The sequence below is a fragment of the Anomalospiza imberbis genome, chromosome 5, assembly GCF_031753505.1.
Source record: "Anomalospiza imberbis isolate Cuckoo-Finch-1a 21T00152 chromosome 5, ASM3175350v1, whole genome shotgun sequence".
Taxonomy (NCBI): Eukaryota; Metazoa; Chordata; class Aves; order Passeriformes; family Viduidae; genus Anomalospiza; species Anomalospiza imberbis.
The window spans coordinates 72,003,750-72,025,612 of record NC_089685.1 but is presented as its reverse complement, the minus strand read 5'-3'; the positions used below and the strand labels follow the sequence as shown (position 1 = coordinate 72,025,612).

Below are 21,863 nucleotides of genomic sequence, written 5' to 3'. Positions count from 1 at the left end.
TCAAGAAAACTAAAAAAACCCCACAGTGCACAAAGACAATGTTTCTTTAACTTGGGATCTGCAGCGGGGATGGCAATCCCAGGGATCAGGAGTTCGTATTCACATGGTATTCCAGCTGTCCAGACAATGTGTTAGCTGAATAAACCAGACAGCAGAGACAATCCTGGAGAGCTGTATTTGGACCTGAGCTCTTTATCATGGCTTCAGTGGCACAAAGTTGTCCCAAAAAGATAGTTCTTTTATCTTCTCTTGCTAGGATATATTATAATGTATAATAAATTATACTAAATAATATATAATAAATAATAACAATACATATACTTATGTATACTTGTATTAAATATATATGATTTATATTTATTTGAAATAATAATAGATATATAATAAGTTATACTAAATAACTATACTTCTACTCTTTAGTGAGTTCTTGATTCCCACAGCTAAGCTGTTTCTGGTTCTCAGCCATTTTGATGAAAGCCAGTTTGGATATATTCCCGATCTATTCCTACTTTGCCCTGTTGCTTATGTTTGCTCTGTATGTATGCTGTTCATACAGGCCTATGTATTATGTGTTTATCCAGTGCAGAAAACAAACTCAGGCCAGCATTATTTACTAGTTTTGCCATATTATTTGCATCATGTATGGGACCTCCACCCTTTCCTTGTGATTCCTGAATGATACTGTTTTACGAACAGAACCCTCCAGCTATAGATGTAAGCAAAACTGCCCTTCTAATGTAAAAATAACCACCCTTGCAAGAAGTTTTCCAGTGGGAAAAGCCTCCTTGCCAGTGTAAATATCTTCACAAAGCCATTTCTGCTGTTGGTGCCACAGTGGTGTAATTTGCAAGTCTTGAGCTCGTCGGTAGGAGATTTAGTTTTCTGCTGTGGGAGCATTCAGGGCTCTAAGCGAGGTTTCTGTCTCCTTCCTTCAAGCAATTTTTACTACTTTGTCTCCTATCTTTCTTGCTTTCCTGATACCTACACCTCTTACCCATGTTTGAGGGTTTCTTATGGGCTGTCTGTTGCATTAGATAGGGCTTTATAGAAACACTGTTCAAGTTTTTTATTCTGCCAGGGGAGAAAAAAGAGTGAACAAAACCCTGTAAAGAAACTGTAATACAGTCAGAAGAAATACTCTTCAAAAATGTCACTATTAATCTAATAGTGACATAATCTAATGCTAATTCAAAACAAATGACAAAACATAAGTCATAATACTCCCCCCTTTTGTTTTTGGGGGGGTTTTCTTGTTTTGTTTTGTTTTTTTTTTCCCAATTCTTGGATACCCCAGCTCTGTTCCTAGTAAAGCAAATTGTTCAAGTTTTGGTGGAACAACCAATGTGTTCTCAGAGAAGTGCTGCAAAATTATTTTAAAAGCGTTCAGCCATAGCAATGATGAATTTTCTTCTTTCATCACTTGATCTGGGAGATTCTCCCTGCATGCCATGGCTTATGGAGGCAGAAATTTGCTGCTACCCATGAAGTTCTCTGCAGGCCCTCTGTCTGCTGCTGCAGTGGCTCTTTGAGCTTTCTCCTCCTTTTTTTGCCTCCCAGAAAAAAACAGATTTCGCAGTTTCCTTGATTACTCTGATTCAGCATCTCCAGTTTTAAAATAAATTAAATATCAAAGTGAACCACAATATCTCCCCATCTTTGAGTTCAGGTGAAGGCACCGTAAGTTCTGGGCACTGCCAGTAGCTCCTGGGGGGAATTGCTGAGATGCAGACTCAAAAATTGTTTTTGCAATTTAGTGGGGCTGTGGGGAGAGCAGCTATTCCCTGCTGAAATCCCTGAAAATTATGGGGTCAAGCCCTGGGGTCACTGAGGTCCATGAGAGTCCTACATTCATGACAAGAGTGTGACTTCACTGGTGCCCTACCCAGGCCAAGCATTTTGAGGCCTTCTAACATCCCACTGAGCTTGATTATATGTTTTTCAAGTTTTGTTCTATTTAAAAACATGTAAACATGAATGAATTTTAGTGAAATCCATGTGGGACCAATCCCCTTTCTCAATGCATATTTAACCAGCTAAAGAAGACTAGTTTAATGCTGAATTATTCATGTATTTAATATTTTAGAAAACAACTGCATGCATGTATTTTTTAAAATGTGCTATTCTAGCCCATTTCTACATAGAGCTCTTTCATCTAATTCTGTTGAAAATGTGAGATAGCTGCAGTTTACTGTAAATGAAGATGGATGTGGAAACCCATTCACTTTAATAATGCCAGGTAGGAATTTACCTTGAGGAATTTAGCACCTCTTGGAAAAGCAAACAAAAACCCCATGCCAAGATGGTGACAATGAGTTGCCAGTTAAACAGAAATATTGGACAAGTCAAGGCTGGTGGTTAACACTGCCCAGAAAATGACCTTTGCTGTGGTTGTTGCCCTTTGGCTGAGAACAGTTAAATAAAAAGCAGAGTGAGATGTACTTTTGTGAAGATGCAGCTGTCCTGCACTGATCCAACACCTGCACAAAAGTGGCAGAGCTGCAGAGCCCCGACTTCAGCAGCAGCTCTGTTTTCCAAAGCTTGCAGGGTTCAGTGATGCTCCTCCTGCCAGAAAATGTTATTTTGTGGTTGGCAATTTGGCTCCTGGTGGTACAGCATTCTATCCAGGTGCTGCTAAAAATATGGCCCTTCGTTTTATTCAGGTTAGAATAGTAAGGAATATTTGTAAGGTGTGTTTTTTCCCTTCCAGTTAAGATGTGCCACCCTTGAATAAAAAGAGGAATAGTTGGGGTTTTTTTTAATATGATGCTTAATTTGGGTTAATGTTGAATTTCCATCAGGCCTTGAACAGCTTGGTGAAAGCTTTTCTAAAAATTGGAATTATCTAGGATTGCTTGCATCAGAGGGCTAATGGGTGGTTGAAAACTTGCCATAAGAAATAAACTATAAATCTGACGTTTTTGTCTCAGCCCCAGTGATTTTTGGCAAAACCTCCCGTTGCTTAGTAGCTGGTTAGTAGGATGGTTTGCATCTGTTTTACTCCTGTCCTTTTAGAATAGCTTGACAAAGCTGCTTATTTCTCCCTGTAGAGGAAATTATCCTCACTGACACAACTTTAATTTTTTATACTGGTTGAACATGTCGATATCCCTCTTTCCACAGAACTGCCAGCCCATGGCTGCTGAGAAGCAAGGAATCTATTCTGCTGAAACTTCTCAGTGAATTCAGATGTTTACAGGTAGCTGGTCACCAAATCACTGCAGGATGACAATGCTAAAAGACAGAAATGCATTTTTTCAGGCACTGGTTCTCAAAGCTTTTCAAGGTACAGTTTCCTTCTCATTGATCTCTGAAGGCCTAAATAGTGGTTGTGATTTCAAGATAATTTGTCATCTCTAACACTTCAGAACCTTTTTTGAATCCCATTGTGATCTGCAGTTCGACAAAATTATACTTTACAAAACAATCTCTAGGTGAGCAGCTTCCACCAGAGATTACTGTGATTAAGAAATAACTCCTTGACAATAGTTTATTAGTTTTTGAATTTCTCAACCCTTTTCCTCAGAGCAACCTAGAGAGCTGAGCATCACAATGACTATAATACATCATTTAAGCTATTATTCTCTAGACTGAATTGGGATGTAGAATTCAGTAAGTCAGAAGAGATTTAATTTTTTAGTTTATTGAGATAAGACTGCTGCCTGCACGAAAGCTTTCCGTGCTGCAAAGAGAAGACAATTAGATTCCTGAGGGGCATGGTGATTTACAATTGTATTCATTTGTAAAACTGAAACAAATGCCAAGCCTTGTACAGCAAAAAGGGCATGGGGCCCTCATAATGGGGCAAAAAAAAATAAACCTTGTAGCTTGCTAATAACTTCATTTGTGTGCTTAAGCAAGGCAAAAAGGATGCTTTTGCATGCAGTGGCCCTTTAGAAATCGATGCACTTGGACTACACTGATAGAGAAGGCTTTATACAATTCTTGTCAAGTTCTTAGAATGCTGTACTAGTGATAGAAATGTGAAGTACTAACACTAATAATACCAAAGGAACCTTCTATTGAACATTCCACTGTGCAGCACAAGGCAGGTGACACACAATTCACGGAGGACTACATTGACAGTAGCAGATAAAAGAATGTATTTGAGCTCAGGTTGTGCTGAGATTTATTTTCCCAAGATAAGAGTTTTGATATCTGTTATCTCTCCATGTTGCCAAACAAAAATCCTGGATACTTGCTTTTTACAAAGGGCTGCCTGATTTCTGTAATAGAATATATTAAACTTCATTTCTGCTGTGCAATTTTATGGCATTTTCTATTTCCATAAGGAAACCTCTTAAGGAAAGAACATTAATAATGAAATTGATATTTAACTGTATGATTTGTTGGAGCCTGCAAAGAAATGTTAGGAAGGAGAGAGGAACGCATTGTTGGAGAAGAGAATTTTCCATCCCTTTACTTTACATGTGAATTACTTAGTCCTGAGGTATTGAAGGCACCTTCTAAAAGTGAATGTCTTGTCTTGGACTTCTTGGCCTGGATTTGCAGAGCATTTAAATATATGCTAATTTAAGAAATACTAAGAAAATTGACGTTGGCACAAATTTTAAGCGAAGCCTCTAATTCAGGGCAACTGTTCGACAGGTTTTTGAGATATCTGAGCCAGCTTCTTGAAAATGCCAGACCCAACAGAGCTAAGTGGGAACAGTGGAAGGGACATGCCCTTTAGATGATTGATGCCCCTATCTGGTCACCCAAAAAATAAGAGACAATATATGTTTGAAAATGAGGACAAAAAAATTACCTAAGTGTAGGTAGGCTGACTTTAAAAACCTTTATTTGGCCATGAATTTTTAAGATCCCTCTCCCAGAATACAGATCTGTATCCCAGATCCCATATTCTCAAGCAGAAGACATTTGGGTTATTCAAAAGGAGAAGACTGATCTCACACTAAATGATTTGAAGAGTTTAATACTGAAGCAATTTATTTCAATGGCAGAATTCCCCTGGATTTCTGAGTGGGCAGAAATGTGCCTCACACTAACTCAGCCTTTGTCTGGTGCTGCTGCTTCTCCATTCTGCCATCTTAGGTAACAATTTGTTCCAGCTTAAAATGACCACAGAGAAGCTTTTTTGCAGCAAATTTAGAGGCTGGCTGAGGCTTGTAATTTTAACTCTGTGATTGCCACTGCTTCAGCCATGCCATGCCATTGCACACCGTGCTTCCGGGACACAGCCACCTACCCAGTGTTGGGTCGTACTCCCAGATGAACCGCTTGGTCAGGAAGCGCACCACGAGAGCTGGAGGGACAAAGAGATTTCGGGTCAGAAGGACAAGACACCAACTCAACAGATTGTTTTAAAGCTTCTCCAGCAAAGTTTTCTGTGTGAGTGGGCAGGCAGCAGCTCCCCTGAACTGTGAGCAGGAGTCAGTGTTGCTCACTGGGGCACTCGCGCACTTGTCACTGTTTGTGGCCCACTTCACGCTTTTGGATGGGGGCAACAGGACAAATCAAACAAACAAAAAACAAACAAACAAAAAACCAAACCAAACAAACCAAAGCCACTACTTTGGATGCTTTAGGTATCCTATTACCAGTGGAAAGTGGTTATAGGATACCTAAAGTGTTGGTGGTATAGTATAGTGGAAAGTGTTGGCGGTTTTGGAACCAGCTTTGACACTTCAAAATGAGGGGTTGATCAAAATAATTTTATTCTTGAAAACTTTCCTTTGGATTGTAAACCTTGTAAGGCAGAAATAATTGGCTAAATAGCTTCTTTCTCTGTTTTGGCATGCCTTCCTTGTTACAGTTTAATTTCCACATTTTGTCTACTTGAAGAAAACAGATTCAGTATTTCAAACCAATGGTCAACACATGCTATTAATCAATTTGCAGAAACAGGAAAAAACAGTTTAGATTTTGGAGCACTGGACAGGTAGTTCTTCATTTCAGCTTATAGGATAAGATCTTGCTACTTATATTCTTGTATTTAAGTTTTTCTCTCCCTCCAAACCCTTTAAAAACAACTTATATAGACTTTGATTATTCTTGAATTTAAAACCAAGCAGTGCTTTGAATTTCTAGTGATGTAAATGAATCATTTACCACTGCAAACCATCCAAAATCCTTTCTGCAAATGAAGCCAGAGATATCACTGCCCAAGCTACGAGTGCAGCAATTATAGCTACAGGAAAACTTTTCCTTGTCATCAGACCCATATGATTGTTCCTCCTTCTTTTGGTTGCAGGTGGACAGTAAAACCCAGTTCTGATCCTTTTCAAAACTGAAGCCAGGAGAATGCCCTCCATCCCAGACTTCTATGCCCAACAGCAGGATAAGGCAAGAGTCTGCAGAATAAATCCAATGAATTAAGATTTCCTTAATCAGACAGTCAGAATATTAATTTTAAGAATATTAATATACCTCCTCATACTCGGAGGGATAATAAGAAGCTGATCCTAAGGAAAAGAGATCACCACACAAGAAACAATTTGAAGCTGGTGTTAAGTTTCTATTTTCCTTAGGAAATCCTACTTTGATTTTTTTTGCTTAGGCTTTGCTGAAATGCTGTCCTTGTTCCTCAGAGTAGATGTGGCAATTCTTAGTCAAAGTAACTTTTCAAGTCACGGCCCTTAACCTGAATGCCATAACAAAACAAGATGACCTCTATGTAGCTGATTTCCCATCCGTGGTGATGTTGCACCAGGACTTTTTTTTCTGCACCTTTTATCATAGCTGGAATAGTTCAAGCATCTTGTTGTTTTGAAAGTTTGGTCATAATTCTTCTCTAATTGCTAGTAATAGATTCTCTCTTACTAGCTTCTTTGTCAAGGATAGATTTAAAAACAGATTTAAAAAAAAATTAAACAGATTTACAATGACTTAAAACAGATTTAAAAATCAAACAGATGTAAAAAATGTATTCTTTGACAGCCATACTCTGAAGGAGAAGCAGTGATGGGCTACCTGTGTGGTAGAGCCTGAGCCTGTGCGTGGACCTGGTGAAGCTAATGAAGAGAGACAAAAGGCAGAAGAACCTGTCCAACTATTTTTATCTTAAGCATGGTCCCCCTGTTTATGATAACCTTGTACTTGTAGATGGAAATTTCTGCAGAGGAGAGTAGAAATGATGGAGGGGACTGGAAGTCTGTCAAGCACGACTAAGACAGGTCACAGAGGGAGCTCTGAAGGGAAAGAGGGAGAAGAGCTGATTTTGGAGGTGCCCAAATAGAAGAGATTAGAAGGTGACAAGCCATAAAAAGTAGAAGTGGAACTGGGCTGGAGGTGCTGAGATGAGCCTGGGAGGAGAAACCCAGGTTACATAAAAACCCAGGGTACATAACCCACAGTTATGTACACGGGATGAAATGGTGCAGGTGTGCAGTGCTGCAGAGGTGAGGAATTAGAGATCAAAGGTGTAAGCTCTGCTGAGAAGGGCAAAGCTGGGCTGTATTTGTCTCCAGCACATGCCGATACATAAATAATTACATGTTTAGGAGGGTGCAGAACTAAAGAAAGAAGGGTGGGAGGTGACTGCCATGCACAGTCAGATGGCAATCAGTCTCGCTGCTGGTAGACCTCAGTGGTGAGCACAGAAAGCACAGTGAGCCACTTGCTAAGCACTGTTGCCAATTAAGTATTTTTATACGTACTTTCTTTTTCTTTGGGCCCAGTGAAGGGAAGGAAACACCCCCTTATCACAGCCCCAGTGAGTGGGGAACTACCAGCTCCAGAACCATGTGCTCTGTGTCAGTTTTGGGGCACCCTGGGGCTGTGCAGGACTGCTGCTCCTCCAAGGCTGGCTCTGCTCAGCCTCCCTGCTTCTGACCCAGTCAATTCCTTCAAAATGCTGCTGCTCTCTTTCATGGCAGTGGTCACAGCACATCCTATAAAGCTTTTCACTTCCACACATTTTTATGAGGCTGAAGATTAGCAGCTAGCTGCATTTCACAGATGGGGAGTGTGAGAGGCTCTTGATCCAGAGCCTGTTCTGTTTGTAAGTATTGCAGACTATGTTGGAAGGGAAATGTCTTCACTTTTGCCTCATTAGGGGTTCTCAGCAGATGGGCCTCTGACATCCAGTGGGGCATTAAAACAACGTATGGGACTTTGCTGCCTGATTTGACTGAAAACAGACAGTGAGGGAAGAGCTGGGAAGGGCATCCAAGTGCTTTGGGCTGTCAGTCTGGAGACCAACTTGCTGGCTGGTGCCTCCTGTCCCAGCAATGATCCCCTGGAGCAGGGGTATTGCTGTGGAGCCACGCTGTTTGTGTTGAGCTCCCTCACTGCCAGATTACATCACTCGGCTGTAAAATAACCCTGCCAGCAGAAGAATCAGGAGTGAGGACTTCAGCAATTTGCTAGACTTAGAGCTGGGGCAGTCAGATTGCTGCTGCTGGCTTAAATGATGCTTTAGGCAAAATAATAAAATCCCCCCCATGTCCTTAGTAATGTTGCATAGAAGAGGAGTTGAGATGGGCATTACTTCCCTCTCACCTGAGCAAAGGTGTGTCAGTTTTACTTAGACATGTTTAACTCTAATGCTAATAATGAGCCAAAAATAACCCAACAGACTAAAGAAATCCCATCCAAATGCTGGGTTTTGATTCAAAGTAACATTGAGACTGAGTCTGTCTGAAACACATTATTTTCTGATTAAATTAAGTGACTAATTCCAGTATTCATATTCAAATGGCCATTTCCAGTGCTCATCCTCAAAGTCATTTCAAAGCAGCCAAGGTTCAGGTTGATGCAGTGGTTAATAGCAGTGAATTTCATGGCTCTCCACTGAGGCTAGTCCAGGCTCTTCCCTGAACACTTACAGCTTGTGAAACACAAGAACTTGCAGGCTTGGAAGGAAAGACTCTCCCACAGGCTGCGTTGTGGATTCCCGCTGTGCTGTTCAGAGACATGACCATCACCAAAGGGAGCTGATGCAACGTCCCAGCAAGGGAAGAACAGACTCATGTCTCTTTCTGCCTTTGCTGACACCCTCGCTTCCAAGTCAGCTGTTTTGCACAGGGTATAAATTAGGGTCGAACTTGGCACAGGACTTTCATTCACTCATGTTTAAAACTTCTGCCTTAGAAGTTATTCTTGGAGAAGAATCATGACTATCTGTCAAATACATTTGCAGTGCAACTCCACTGAAGACAATGAAGTTATACCAGGATTTAACATGGCATATAAACCAACATTATCAACCACATAATTAATCAATTTCTTTCGAACTTGTGTAGCTGAGTCCCAGCTCAGCTTTAAAAATCCCACTCCATATATTTTGGAACTTTTTTTTTATGTGTGTGTGTGATATTTTGCATCTTGCTTTAGATCTTTGTTTGGATTTAGTAACATATAAATGCTCTAGCTAAATTTACAATCTGTCTGAACACATATCTTTGTGGATTTGGTATGGTTCCAGCTAATACAAGCGGAATTTTTTGGGGAAGAAAGGAAGCAGGGTTTTATTTGAAAAACAACCGCCTTCAAAAAAAGTTAAGAGTTTAAAGTTATTCTAAGAAAAATAACAGTTTTCCACAGTGAAATAACTGTATGATGACTCTTTTATGCCATGAGAATTTTTAGCTATAAAAATGGTCTGAAAGTAGTCCCATTATTTAACTTATCAACAAGTCCATTCCTGGTGCCATGATGATGTGTCATCAGTAAACCACACTTGGCAGGAGACACCAGAGTGGTTAAAACCAAAGGTTATAATGATCAAAAGGCACTTTCAGAAATGAAGTATTGCACTGTTTCTTAAAATATATATTTTTGTTAGAGGGTTCATCCCCCATTCACCTTCTGAGAGGCCCTTTAGGTGTTGGAATTTCAGCCCCCCTGGAAGATGGGGTGAGTTCCAGCCTGCAGGATGTCAGTGCTGCTGGATTCTGGCAGGTGATGTTCTGCCTCCTTAAACAGCTCTACGTCCACCTTCAAGAAATAATGGTTTGCTTTAAAGGCACAACCATGAGAATTTAGTTTGCTTCTGGAAGTGCAGGTCACCTGGGGGTGTCTGTGAGTGGGGGAAAGGGTGAAGTTATAATGCAGAGTCCTTTTCTGATCCAGCAGGGGTGTAAACATGCACCCATTGCCTTCCTCTGCATCCATGGGCCTGAGTTTGACCCAGCTCTGATGGGATCTCTGGCAATTCCTTGATGTGGGGATGTGAGAACTGGGTGAGGCATCAGCAGCAGGACTCCTCTGCCTCCTCTCTTGGTTTGCTCACCATGGTCACTTCTGATGTTGGGACCTGCTGCAGTAAACTAGACTTTTCCTACAGTAAATCTCATGGAGCAAAGCAAGATCAGTGAGAAAATAAGGGAGAAATCAATGAAGCATAAAAATGTTTTGTTTTAGACTGCCTTGTTGAGACTCTGCATGTTTCAGGCATTTCTAAGTCACTGTGTTAAGCAGTGAGCTGTTCAGAAAAATTCCTGTTTATGATCATTTTTGTTTAACAGCACAGGGAGGTCCTCCACTGACTGCCAGGGTAAGTTAAAATGTATGTATACTTTAATATATAAAGATCAATTAAATATAAATACCAAATGTATACATTCTTATATATACCACATAGCAATTTATATGCAACAGTGTGTGTGTATATGCAGGTGCATATATACAGTGCTATAGCAAATACAGACCAGGATTGAACAGCTGTGGGATGAAATGTGCTGCTTTTGCCTTTCAGGAGAATTCACTGTGTAATGCAAGCCTTTTTCTTCAGTGGTGATGGAAAGGGCTTCAGTTCTGTAGATTCAAATCTGAGCACCAAGAATGGCTCAAATGACTTTTTGTTCTGGTGAAATATAAAAGGACTGGAATACCTGTCTCAAATATCTCATTTCCCACTGCAGGATGATGGTTGAAACCACCATTCCACATCCAAGTATTTCAAAACCACTAACAAGCTTTCAAATGTACAATATTAAGTGCTGTATATGGGATTTATCTTCACAGTGAATAATACTTTACATGCAGAATGTGAATGCAGTAGGACTCCAAAGGCTGTTTCAGGTAATAATTCAGCAGGTTGTCCAATTAGATGTCAATAACTGACCTTCTTTTCACAAGTTTTCTGGAAAGAGTATCCTACTGTGGAAGAGACAAAGACCACACTCCTGCTCAGCTCTGCTTTTTTCCAGTCTCCATCAGGTTATTCATATTCCAGCCTGACTAAATGTCAGCGTATTTCATGCCACTGTCACTTTTCAATTTCTGCTACAAGGTTTTGGGGAGTACTTCTTTTGTCAGGGGCAATTTGCATCTGTCTCAGATGTAATTGCATTTTGCTTCTCTGGGAAATACGTGATTTTAGGAACTTCTGAGTGGAAAGAGCTTGGGGAAAAAGAACCCGTTTCAAAGAGTTAATCTGAAATTCTGGAAGGCCATGGCATATTGTATTTACATATTCATCTCAGCTGTCTTAATAGGAGACTGGACTTCTTTGTATGCTCCTCTGGAGAGTTGACCCTGATTTTTTTATTGATTAGTAGTCTTTCATCCCATCCTCACTGAACAGGAGGATTTTTGTTGTAGTGTTCTCCCCAGGGCTTTCAAAAGGGCTCAAGGCACTTTTTTACAAAGGTTGCTGCACATGGAACTCAAGCAGGAGGCTTAATTTACATTATGTTACCCCGTTCCATAACACACAACTTCAGGATAAGGTTCTTTATTCCACAGGTGGAAGATGAGTTATCAGACTGGTGTATCTAATGGTTTTGATCATTTTAGGGTAATATCCACACTCGCATCATGTCCCTCTCCTGACTTCATTGTGTAACTTGTTCTGTCGCCCCCCTTGTGAAACCTAAACTTTCTGGTGTGCCATTACTAACACATATGTGTTGGAACCCTGGTTTCTGAGAATTTCAGACTTTCTGTGCTGACAGGCACTGACCCCCAAGAGAACACTGCATTTGACCTGAGGCCATGGAGAAAGCTTCCAGAACTGAATGATAAAACTAAGGTTATAAGTGTGTAGTTTGAATAGAAGTGTGTAATATCATGTAGAAGAAAACTTAGAGTTTAAAAGTTTTAAAATATAGTATTATATATAGAACAAGATAAAAAGTTTGAAACAGAAGCTAATCCTTCTTCTCCACCTTCTTCTTCATAAGTTTAAGTAGTATTTTGTAATTAGATAAAAAAATCCACATTACGAATCACAAGTAGTTAGTTATTAAGTTAAAAGTAAAAATAATTTAAGTGTAATTTCTTAATTAGACAATTTACCCTTAAAAAACCTTATAAAGAGAAAAATACAAGTCCATTTTTAAATTTGTAAAACTCACACTTAAAAAAAACTATAATAGAGATAAAAAACTAATAAACATCTGAATCCAAACAAGAAATACCATCTCACACATTTAATACCAACCCTAACAAAAAAAAGTTAAAACTCAACACATATGGTTTTCCAGAGCACAGTTAGTGGTAACACTCCAGATGTTTGTGTTTCTGAGACAGAGTATATTTGTGATGGTGTTGTAGGGAAAATCTTAGGGACAAAATCACGTTCAAATAACTTTTAGGCTTTTCTGGATAACTGACACAGGTAAGGTTTGGATCTCCGTGCTCTTTTGAAAGACACTGGGCAGAGGAAAGCAGAACAGGGCTCTCAGTCCTGGACTTTGACACTAACCCAACCCTCCCTCTCAAGATGAAAGTTAAAAGAATTAGATATATCTGAGAGGAAAAAAAGAAAGAAAGAAGAGGTGGAAAACATTTTTCTTTAAAAATCCAGCACTTCAGTAAGACAATGGCAAGATGTCAAAATTTTCAGTGGCTGTAACTTTTTTGTATTTTCCTTTCCTACATTTCTTCCAGTGCTGAATTTAGAAAACATCCCACTCTCTTTTTATGGTCAAATTAGTTTGTCGTCTTTAGGAAGGAAAAAGAAAGAAAGGAGAGACACAGGATGGAATTCTATAATGCTTTCAATGGCAGGATCATCTGGTTATTGTCAAAGAATTTTTGCATGAATGAATTTTTGTTGGTAAATGTATTTTGAACAGAAAGGCCATATTTTGCAAGGAAGTTAGATTTTTGAATTTTCAAAGGAAATGACTCAGCACCTCACTGTTTGTCTTCAAAGAACTTGCAATTTAGGAATTGCATATTTAAACCAAACAAACACAGCTTTACTAGCCCCTGATTATTCTTTTATTCTCTGCTGTTTTGTATCCCACTGGAGAAATCTGGGGGATTTATTGGATCCTTTTATCCAGGTGTCACTGTTACAGGGGGAAGGCAAAGGCACACTTTGCTGTAGCCGGCACCAGCTCCTTGGCTTCAGCTGATTCCTGGGTGCCAAAAGGGTTCAAAATTGATCTTACTCTCTCAGAGCTGAGCCTGAAGCAAGGTGTAGGCAACATGAATTGACACTCCTGAAGGAAAAAGTAATTTTGGATATTTTGGAGGTGCCTTGAACTGCTCCTAGGATGGTGTGGAGCTGCTGCCTCATCCCCTGCCACTGCGAAGGGAGGAACACACCTGAGCACCAGAAAGAGTGGCCATAAACACATGGGCAGTGCTGAGGTGGGCTTTTTTTCTTTTTTTTTTTTTTAATTTTGTTTTGGGTTTGCTTTTTTTTTTTTTGGTGAGTTTTGTGGTTTTTTGTTTTTTTTTTTAATTTTGTTTTTTTCTTTAGGTCTGATCCCTGCTCTCTTCCCTCTCCCATGCTCAGAAGCCAAGAGATGAGCAGGAAGAACTGGAAGAAAGGGTAGAGAAGTGAGAAACTGGAGAAACTGGAGAAAGGGTAGAGAAAGGGTAGTGCCTTCTTAGTGCACGCTTTCCCAGGGAGTAGGGGAGGGGGCACGGTCTCATGCACGAAAGAGATTAAGAAATTTTTCCAACAGAGTTTGAAGAGAGTTTTTTGTGAGACCTTGGCCAGGGTAGGGACTGGTCAGCAGGGCCCAGCTGTTCTGTGAGAGCATCCTGGCTGCCAGCAGCAACCTGACCAGAAATCCCAGCCCTGCCCAAGGGGGAGGCTGTTCCTAAGGAACTCAAGGAACCAATGTGCCTCCTCTTGGGGTTAGGACTTGATAGTTCTGAGGGCTGGTGTTTCAACATCTTCCCTTCTGCTGCTCTAGCCGGGAGCAAAAGACATTTTGTTTGACGTGGTATGTTCTGGTAATGACAAAGTCATTCTGGAAAGGCACAACTTGCTATTGCTATTTCCAGCTTAGAGTAAGTAAAAACGCTTTAAAAATACAGTTTTATCAGGCTCTAGTGAGTCAGTTTGAATGGGAGGGCAGTTGGCACGCTGCGTGAGTAAAGCCACTGGCATTAATGCTGGATTACTGCCTGTGCTTGGAATCTTCACAACACAAAAAGTACTTTTGTCAGAGTGCCTTGCTCTGCCACGGTTTCCCTAAGTCTGTATGGATCAGCACAAATGGTGACTAGAAATGTCATAAAGAGATGAAGGGCTCTGTATTTCATGTTGGTAGACAGCACTGGGTGTTTCTGTGTGGTCAGAAACACAGACTAGCTGTCACCCTCTTCTCCTCAGCCTGACTGTAATAATTTTCTTATTTTCAGTTATATCCGTATACAATATCAAATGAGACTACAGCTTGCATCAAACTAAAAACAAGCTTTGTTTTTAATCTCGCTTTTCCTGTGATAAACTTGATTTTTTTTTTTTTTTTGCATGCACACCTTGGCTTTCTGGGTTTGGCTCCATGGAAATCTCAGACAACCTGGAAAAGCTTTGCATTGCAATTCCAATCCAGCTAGAGCAGGACATTCAGAAAGATCTTGAAAGATCATATATCCTGTGCCATTTCCATCTTTCTTTGACAGTGGAGCTTAGGTGAACGCCAGAAGTTTGTACCAGCCCTATTGATTGATGACTGATGATTGAATCAGTTGATGGATGCATACCTGGAAGGTGCCTGCGTCCCAGGAAGATGAGGAATTAAGGCAACAAAGTACATTGAGAAGTGGATTTTTAATGATCCTCGTTTTTTATGAGTCTGATGACGTAAGCCTTGATAAATGTTACTTTTTTTAACACAGTGCACAACACAATATTTAGGGGGACCCATCTTTTTCAAAATCAGCTATTATTCTCATATTTTAGCTATGCCTTTTTTTTTACCCTCCCTCCTTTTCTCTGTGTTGGAAAGACACCTGCTCCTGTTATTTGCTAGCCACCTGGAATCTTGAACTTTTGTTTGTACCCACAATTTATTTTTTTTTTTTTTAAGAGCAAACAGCTTTGCCATTATACCTGGAGAATTAAGACACAGCAGGACAAGAAGAGAAGCCCTTTAAGAGGTATTTCCACAGTAGGGTTTGCAATGCTGGAGGATGATAAAAGAGAATGTTAGAAACGCTATGACCAACAACTGGAGTGAAATGCAAGGCAAACACCGTGGACCACATCTTTCTCACAATAAAAATAAATGTAGAAATAATTAGCTGAAAAGCTCAGTCTGAACAAAGGTTTCCTCATGTGCTGTAGAGGTGATTGTTCCTGGAGGCAGAAAAGTGACCCTAGGGGAGATGTAACTGGTAGCCCCCAATGGTATCTCAGAATATCACCCCAGCATCACTTTTCTTTTGTGGAGCAGGTTGGAGGAACGGGTGTGGGTGGAGAGCAACTCTGCATAAATCACCAGTGACCAAAGCCTGTTTATGTCTGAAGCCTAACTGGTGATCTGCCAGGGCACACATCACTGCTCATCCCATACAACCTCTGGCAGGAGGAAGATAATTAATCCCAGATCCTGGAAGCAGTGATTTCCTACAAGACCATTTAAAATGGGCAAAGATAAATACTGCTAAGTGGTCCAGTCAGTGCACTACAGAGTGCTGTGCTTGGTTCCCAGTGCTAGTGACAGCACTAAATGAATTCAAATTCATTCATTGTTTTGATAAACAACTATCATCTCCTATCTCTGGCTGCAACTATGGTTTTATGAGCACCCATTTGGTGCCTATAATAATGTAGTGGTTATTATTAGCCTTCTGCTTGGAATCTGGACACACAATCCTGGGAACTGTTCAGAGTAAAGTTTAAAATTATGTGTGTGTGTGACAGGGGGGAAGCATGATCTAAATTTAAATGGTAAATTTCTGCTTTCATTCTCAATGCTTAAGGGCATTCAGCTAATAAACACTGCATGGCTTCAAACAAAATAAAAGCCACAGTAGTAGATAATGGGTGCTGTAAAACCTCTGACTTATCTCAAATCTGAAACTTGGAGGATTAACATAACATAGTTTATGATGTTCATCACAGCTGCCAGGAGACCTGGCCCTGCCTCCCCAGAGTGCAAGAGCTAAAGGGAGTGCTCTTCTGGTCTCAGCTGAGTAATTAGCTGTACTTAGTTAAAAGTCTGCATTAAGAGGGAGCTTTTCTACATTTCTCCATGCTGAATAATGAGTTGGACCCCAAACGTCTGAAGTGCTATCTGTGTGAGATTCTCTTGTCCATAGAAAGGACACAGATAAGAAATATAACAACCCATATATTCAGGGCTCTTTCAGTCATTATCTCATGCAGTGGTTTACCCACTTTGAAGTGACCTTAGTGATGGGATTTTCTTCATTCCTTTTACATGAGGCTGAAAACACCAAGTTCCTGTTTGCTCCAGGGGGACTTTAAAGATCCCATGGCAGTTTTGCAAGGGGATCTTTCCCTTCAAGGATCCTCCCCTCCATCCGGAAGCTTGGTAGATACACACCACCAGAGTGGATAGCAGTGTCAGGGGCTCAAAGATCATTCAGCCCAAAGGAAGTTTGCAATTATTATGGTGTTAGCTTCTATTATTTTCTCGGGCCAGCGTGATAAACCTCTCGCGGCTAAGTTTTCCTTCTACTGCTTTGTTTTAAGAACACTTCCTCAGTTTCACCCTGTGCTCTTTTCAGAGTGAGCAGAGAGCACATAAACAATTCCAGTCTGTCTGGAACAGTGTACATTTCTTTCTCCTGTTACTGCCCTGCAGAGTGCCCTGGAGTGACTGCAGTGATCTGCCTTTGCTGAGCTGCTCACAATGGCATTGCAGGAGACGTGAAGAAACACAGCCCTGGGACTCCACAATTTAACGAGTCAAAAATCCTCCAACTGCTCCCAATGAAAGCTGGTGCAGTGACCAGGGAACCAGTCCAAGAGGATGGTTTACATTCCTTGCTTCACTGTGCTTTACATTTCGCTTTGCTAACCTTTTCAGCACTATTAGTGTGCCTGGCAGAACAGGGAGGTAGCCAGCATGATGCCCAGCAGTGTTTAAATGGTGTTGGGCTGAAAGGATGCCCTTTCCCAGTGTAATCCCATCCATTCCTGCCCACCAAGTCTCTTGTCACTCCCCAATCTGTAGCTCTCCAAGTGCACCCACGCAGCCATACTGATTCACGTGTGTGTGTGGGGATGGACTCTAGCTGGAATTCATTAAATTCTCCTGATTCAAAAGATGCTCTTTCCCCAAAACTGGTTTGTTGTGGGTTTTTGTTGTCTTTCAGTCTCCAAGCAGCTGTTGAAATTTTGGTCTTTAGTTTCCTTGGCCATTCCTCAGTTTCATCTGGAGCTTGTGTGTAATGCTATTGCTGCTGCTATAAATGGATTATCACTGCAGATAGACTGATGCTGACAAAGCAGAAGTGTTTTAGAAATATAAATAGCACTTGGATGCTGCAACAATGCTTTCACAAATGTACCTTTGGAAGCTGTTTAGAGACTGCAAGAATAGCCTATAACTCTTGCTTCTCTACTGCTTTTAAAAGAGGAAGCAAATTTAGATGGCATGTTAAACTTTCCTGATGCATCCTGGCCCAGCCTCCCCAGGAGATAAAGATGAGCCTTATGGTCTCAAAAATGACTCTGCTCTGGGTGGGGGGAACCCTTCAGCTCCAGCTGAGCTCAGCCAAAGCTGAAAGCTTGGCTGACCTTTTTTACAGGAGCAGTGGTTATTTTTTAAACTAGTCTTACATCCCTTCTTTACTGTTTTGGTTTCATATAGAGGAAGAGATACGGTCTTTAAACTCTACTCACCAGTACTGCCCTGCCCTGGAGGCTTTATCTTTAGATGGAAGAGCACCTGGGAGGGCTGAGGCACCTCCTGCTCACCCACCCAGGGCAGATGTGATGGAGCCCCAGGGGGGGACAGTAAAACCCAGCATTGCTCTGCTCCTCTGTCTGCCCCACCTGCTGCTCTGGAGCGCGAGCAGCCAAGGCAGCAACTCCTGCTCTCGCCATTGCCATCGGGATCAGAGCTCAAGCAGGAATTTTGTTATTCCACCCCATTCTCTGAATTCCCTTCCCTCCCATTCTTCAGGGTTTAGCCCAAGAGGAGTGGCAAGAAGAGCTGAATAATTCACTGCTCTAAAGCCATGAAGACGGTCTGGCCAGAAAAGGGGCAAACAATGTGCTGCCATTTTAAGCAGATAAAGTTCAACATATAAAGATATTTATTGCTTGGGCAGATAAGACCAGGATTGTGAATTTGGGAAAGCAGAGAAGCAGCAGGCCCAGTGCAAGCTACGATCAGATAAACCACTGAGACAGAGAGCTGTGTGCTGGAAAAAAAGAAAAACATTCCTGGAAATCAAGCGGACAATGAAAGGGAAGAAAACTCACATGCCACTGAAATTATTCCCAGTGAAACACGAATCAGGAGGCTATTTTGGATTGGGCTGTTAAATTGTGCAGCAGCTGGGAAGTGCCCTGCCATTGCTCAATGCAGCTGGGTATATTTCTAGGATGACTTTTGTGCTGAATTCTTCTTTTCTTTAATGCAGCCTGAGGCACAACCTACTGGAGTCATCAAAGCTTTTCTTCGTGTAGGTTGAAGCTTCTTCCCCAGGGAGTTGTTTAGATGCAGTGAGAAAAGTGATCTTCTCAAATTGATATGGGCAGCAGACCCAACCATACAAGAAAGAAGTTAAGACTGAAATCCCCATGCTTGCAATAGCTAAAAACAAGGAGGCTTAGCTTAAATTCCTGAATGGTAGAGTGGAGTCTCCTAAAGAAAGAGCTTCTCATCTCTCCAAAGTCTTCTGTGTGAGGGTTCTTGCAAATATTTCACTGATTTTTCAAGTTCTTCCTATGCTGTTCATGGCTTGGAAAAGCTTGCCTGTGCGTGGAAAATCATCTTGCATGTAAATTAAAGTACAACTGCTATATGTCAGCAGCTCTTGTGTGGATTGGCTGCCTCCTGGCCTTTCTCTTGTGAAACCTGGCTAAACTACAACACTTCAAAAGTCAGTGGGAAAAGGACTGCTATGCCAAGTTTTGACTTCTTGGGTGGAGAACTCCTCAAAACCTCTTTCTCCCTAATCTTTAATTGCTGTCCTGTGTGTCTGAGCCTTCCACAAGTGTCTGGATGGTGCTGCTGGGGAGCATCCCAGCCACTCCCCAGGAACTGCTGCAGGGTTCAGGCACTTGCTGTGGATCCTGCTGGCACACCCCTTGGAAGCAGACACTTCACAAGTGTCCACTTTTGGTCCAAGGCATCACTCCAAGTGCTTACCTGTGGCATTCTCACTAAGCCAAAGCCCTCATTTAGTCATTCCTGCAGATCTTCAAGCTAATTACTAAAGAAAGCACATGGCCTAACAGAGGAGTACAACAGCATCCCACAGACATCCACAGCCACAGAGCTAAGGAAACATGGACAATAACTGCTGGCTAGGAGCACATTCAGCTGGTTTTTGCCCCACCAGACCGAAGCTCTCTTGCCACTGGCCATGACCAGAGTGTCTGAGGAATGGCAGATGGCTGTGCTGTAAACCACAACAGGCAATTATTGAATTAATCCCCAGTGGTGGCACTCAGAAACCTGTGCCAAATGGTAAAAACACTGGTTTAGTGAAATCACAGCCTGGGGAGAAGGGCAAAAGGCAGGGTAGTTGAAGTTCTGTAAGGGAAGTAGAAAAAGTATGTAAAGAAAAATGAGTTTTGTTACCATTATGTTGCCCTTGCCTGTAGGGATTTGATTGGAACTTTTTTCATTAAAATGTTGCCATTTCAGGCTATTTCCCTCTCAGTGAGCCCTCCTGTTTTGTGAAAGAAAACCTGAAATACTTCAAATTTAGGTAAAATTTCATGGCAAGCTTCCCCTTTATTCTGCCTGATCTATATTTCTTCTGCCCTTTTCAGAAGGACCTTCTTTTCCCACTAGACAAAAAAATATGAAAATTTCTCTGCTAACTAAGGTTTGAGCTAGTTCTTAGTAATGATGTTCTCGTATCCTTTCCTCTTACTCATCCAAACAGTGTTGGCCATATTTCCCACAGGTCTTTGGATTTCTGTATCTGAGTCTTGCTTCTCCAGCACAGGCAAGTCAGCTGTGATCCACCCACACAGAGTACGAGGCTAAGACTTATGTCAAATCAAACTGACTTTCATTCCATTTGAAAAGATTAGGCAGCAGATAAACTTTCTTATGTTTCTCTCCAATAGGACTTGAGTTGATGCAATTTTGGGGTTTTTTTCCCCCTCCTTCGGTCAGTAAAGTATCATAAAAAGAGGGTTGATAAGTAACTGGTCACTGGTGCAGGGCTGCACAGATCATGGGCCTTTTCCACCTACCCCTGGTAAATTGATCTTTCCACTGCTCTGTAAGGCCATAAAGTATATTTGTCACCAAAAGCCCAATCTGAGCAAATTCCTACAACATCTTTTGGTCTATGGTTGTCAAAATTTTGGATGACACCAACCTAAAAGATTAGGAAATCATTAAAAAGCATTTGAAAGATCTCCCCATTGTTTCAGTGAGGTTAGTTTTTTTTTCGAAGGCCCAATTCCAACATTAGCCTCAGCTGAAAATTCTCATTTATCATAAACATAAATGTATTGAAGATTTTCAGATGCAAATAGGGACCTAATTAGATTTTCCCGAAGCAGCAATTCTCCTGGCACTTTTTTTTTTTGCAGCTCTAGAAACATACACATAGTAACAATTTTGGCCCTCAATCTCTGTTTATAACTTTAACTCTCTGTCATTTTTATTATTTCCAAGAAGAGGTACACCCCCTACTAGCTTTGCAAGTTTTGCTGCATCTGTGCCAGTTTAGACTTTCATGGTAGATTTTATATCAATATATATAATTATTCCTATAGCTTCCACTTAAAAGTAATTAGAAGTTTTGTGCATAAATTTGGAACTGGATGAACAAGAGTATATTATATGGGACAGAAGAGCAGATGTGCAAACCACAGAAATAAATCAGGAGCAAGCACCAAAGTGTTCAGAGGTTTTTGTTTCCTCAGAGGTAATCATGCTAACAGTGTTTTTCTGCAAGTGAAAGAAGTATATTTTTCAGCTGTAAATTCTACTGGCAGTACCCCCCAAAAAAAAGACAAGTAAGAGAGGCACTCCATAGCCTTAGCTGGGAAATCATCATGAAGTTTTAAATGATTTTGAACAAGGTTCTTCAGTCTAAATAAATTGGCTCCCAAGCTTTGCACCCATCTTATTTAACAGACATGAAACATATATTTGGGCCACCTGCACAATCAGGTAAACGTAAGAAAACTGGGAATCTTAGGCTGATATCTAAGATGTGTTAGGGATCTGTTTGCTATTTTGGCCTCACAAGGGTAATTTCTCCAAGACTTTTTTGCCTAGTTGATAGATTAGGTTCCTGCATTGGATTATAATCTGGATTAATTATGATCTACCCCCACCTCTATCCCTGGGGTAAAGAGTTGCAAGGAGCTCACGCCCACATTTAAGAATATATTCAGCTTTCAATAACGTGAAAGATATTTGGGTTCCTTGAGAATGCAAAAGGGTCCTTTTGGCATACTGTAGGGAGGTTAGGGGCAGCCCAAGGCTCTCTGTGAGTAAATGTGGAGCCTGTGGCTCTTTCACAGGCAACTGTTCAGAAAACTTTGCTTCTCTGAGAAAGGTGAGAGAAATGAGGGGCCAGAAGAATCAGCACCT

The 21,863-nt window shown here is 41.0% G+C and overlaps 2 protein-coding genes and 1 long non-coding RNA gene across 3 annotated transcripts in view; 2 read left to right on the top strand and 1 right to left on the bottom strand.

Annotated features, from left to right (window-relative positions):
- Window positions 1–21,863, bottom strand: part of RERG (RAS like estrogen regulated growth inhibitor) — an 88,873-nt gene that overhangs the window by 8,536 nt on the left and 58,474 nt on the right. The window contains exon 2 of the mRNA XM_068191961.1: window positions 5,207–5,263. Coding sequence (XP_068048062.1) covers window positions 5,207–5,263 — 57 coding nt within the window. The remainder of the gene's footprint in view (window positions 1–5,206; window positions 5,264–21,863) is intronic.
- CALD1 (caldesmon 1) overlaps window positions 1–21,863 on the top strand; it is a 311,531-nt gene that overhangs the window by 262,457 nt on the left and 27,211 nt on the right. The gene's annotated exons all lie outside the window — the stretch shown is intronic.
- LOC137474897 (uncharacterized) lies at window positions 1,755–6,452 on the top strand. Its single transcript, XR_010999549.1, has 3 exons — window positions 1,755–2,236; window positions 3,121–3,283; window positions 6,212–6,452. It is a non-coding gene; the product is annotated as an uncharacterized lncRNA (long non-coding RNA).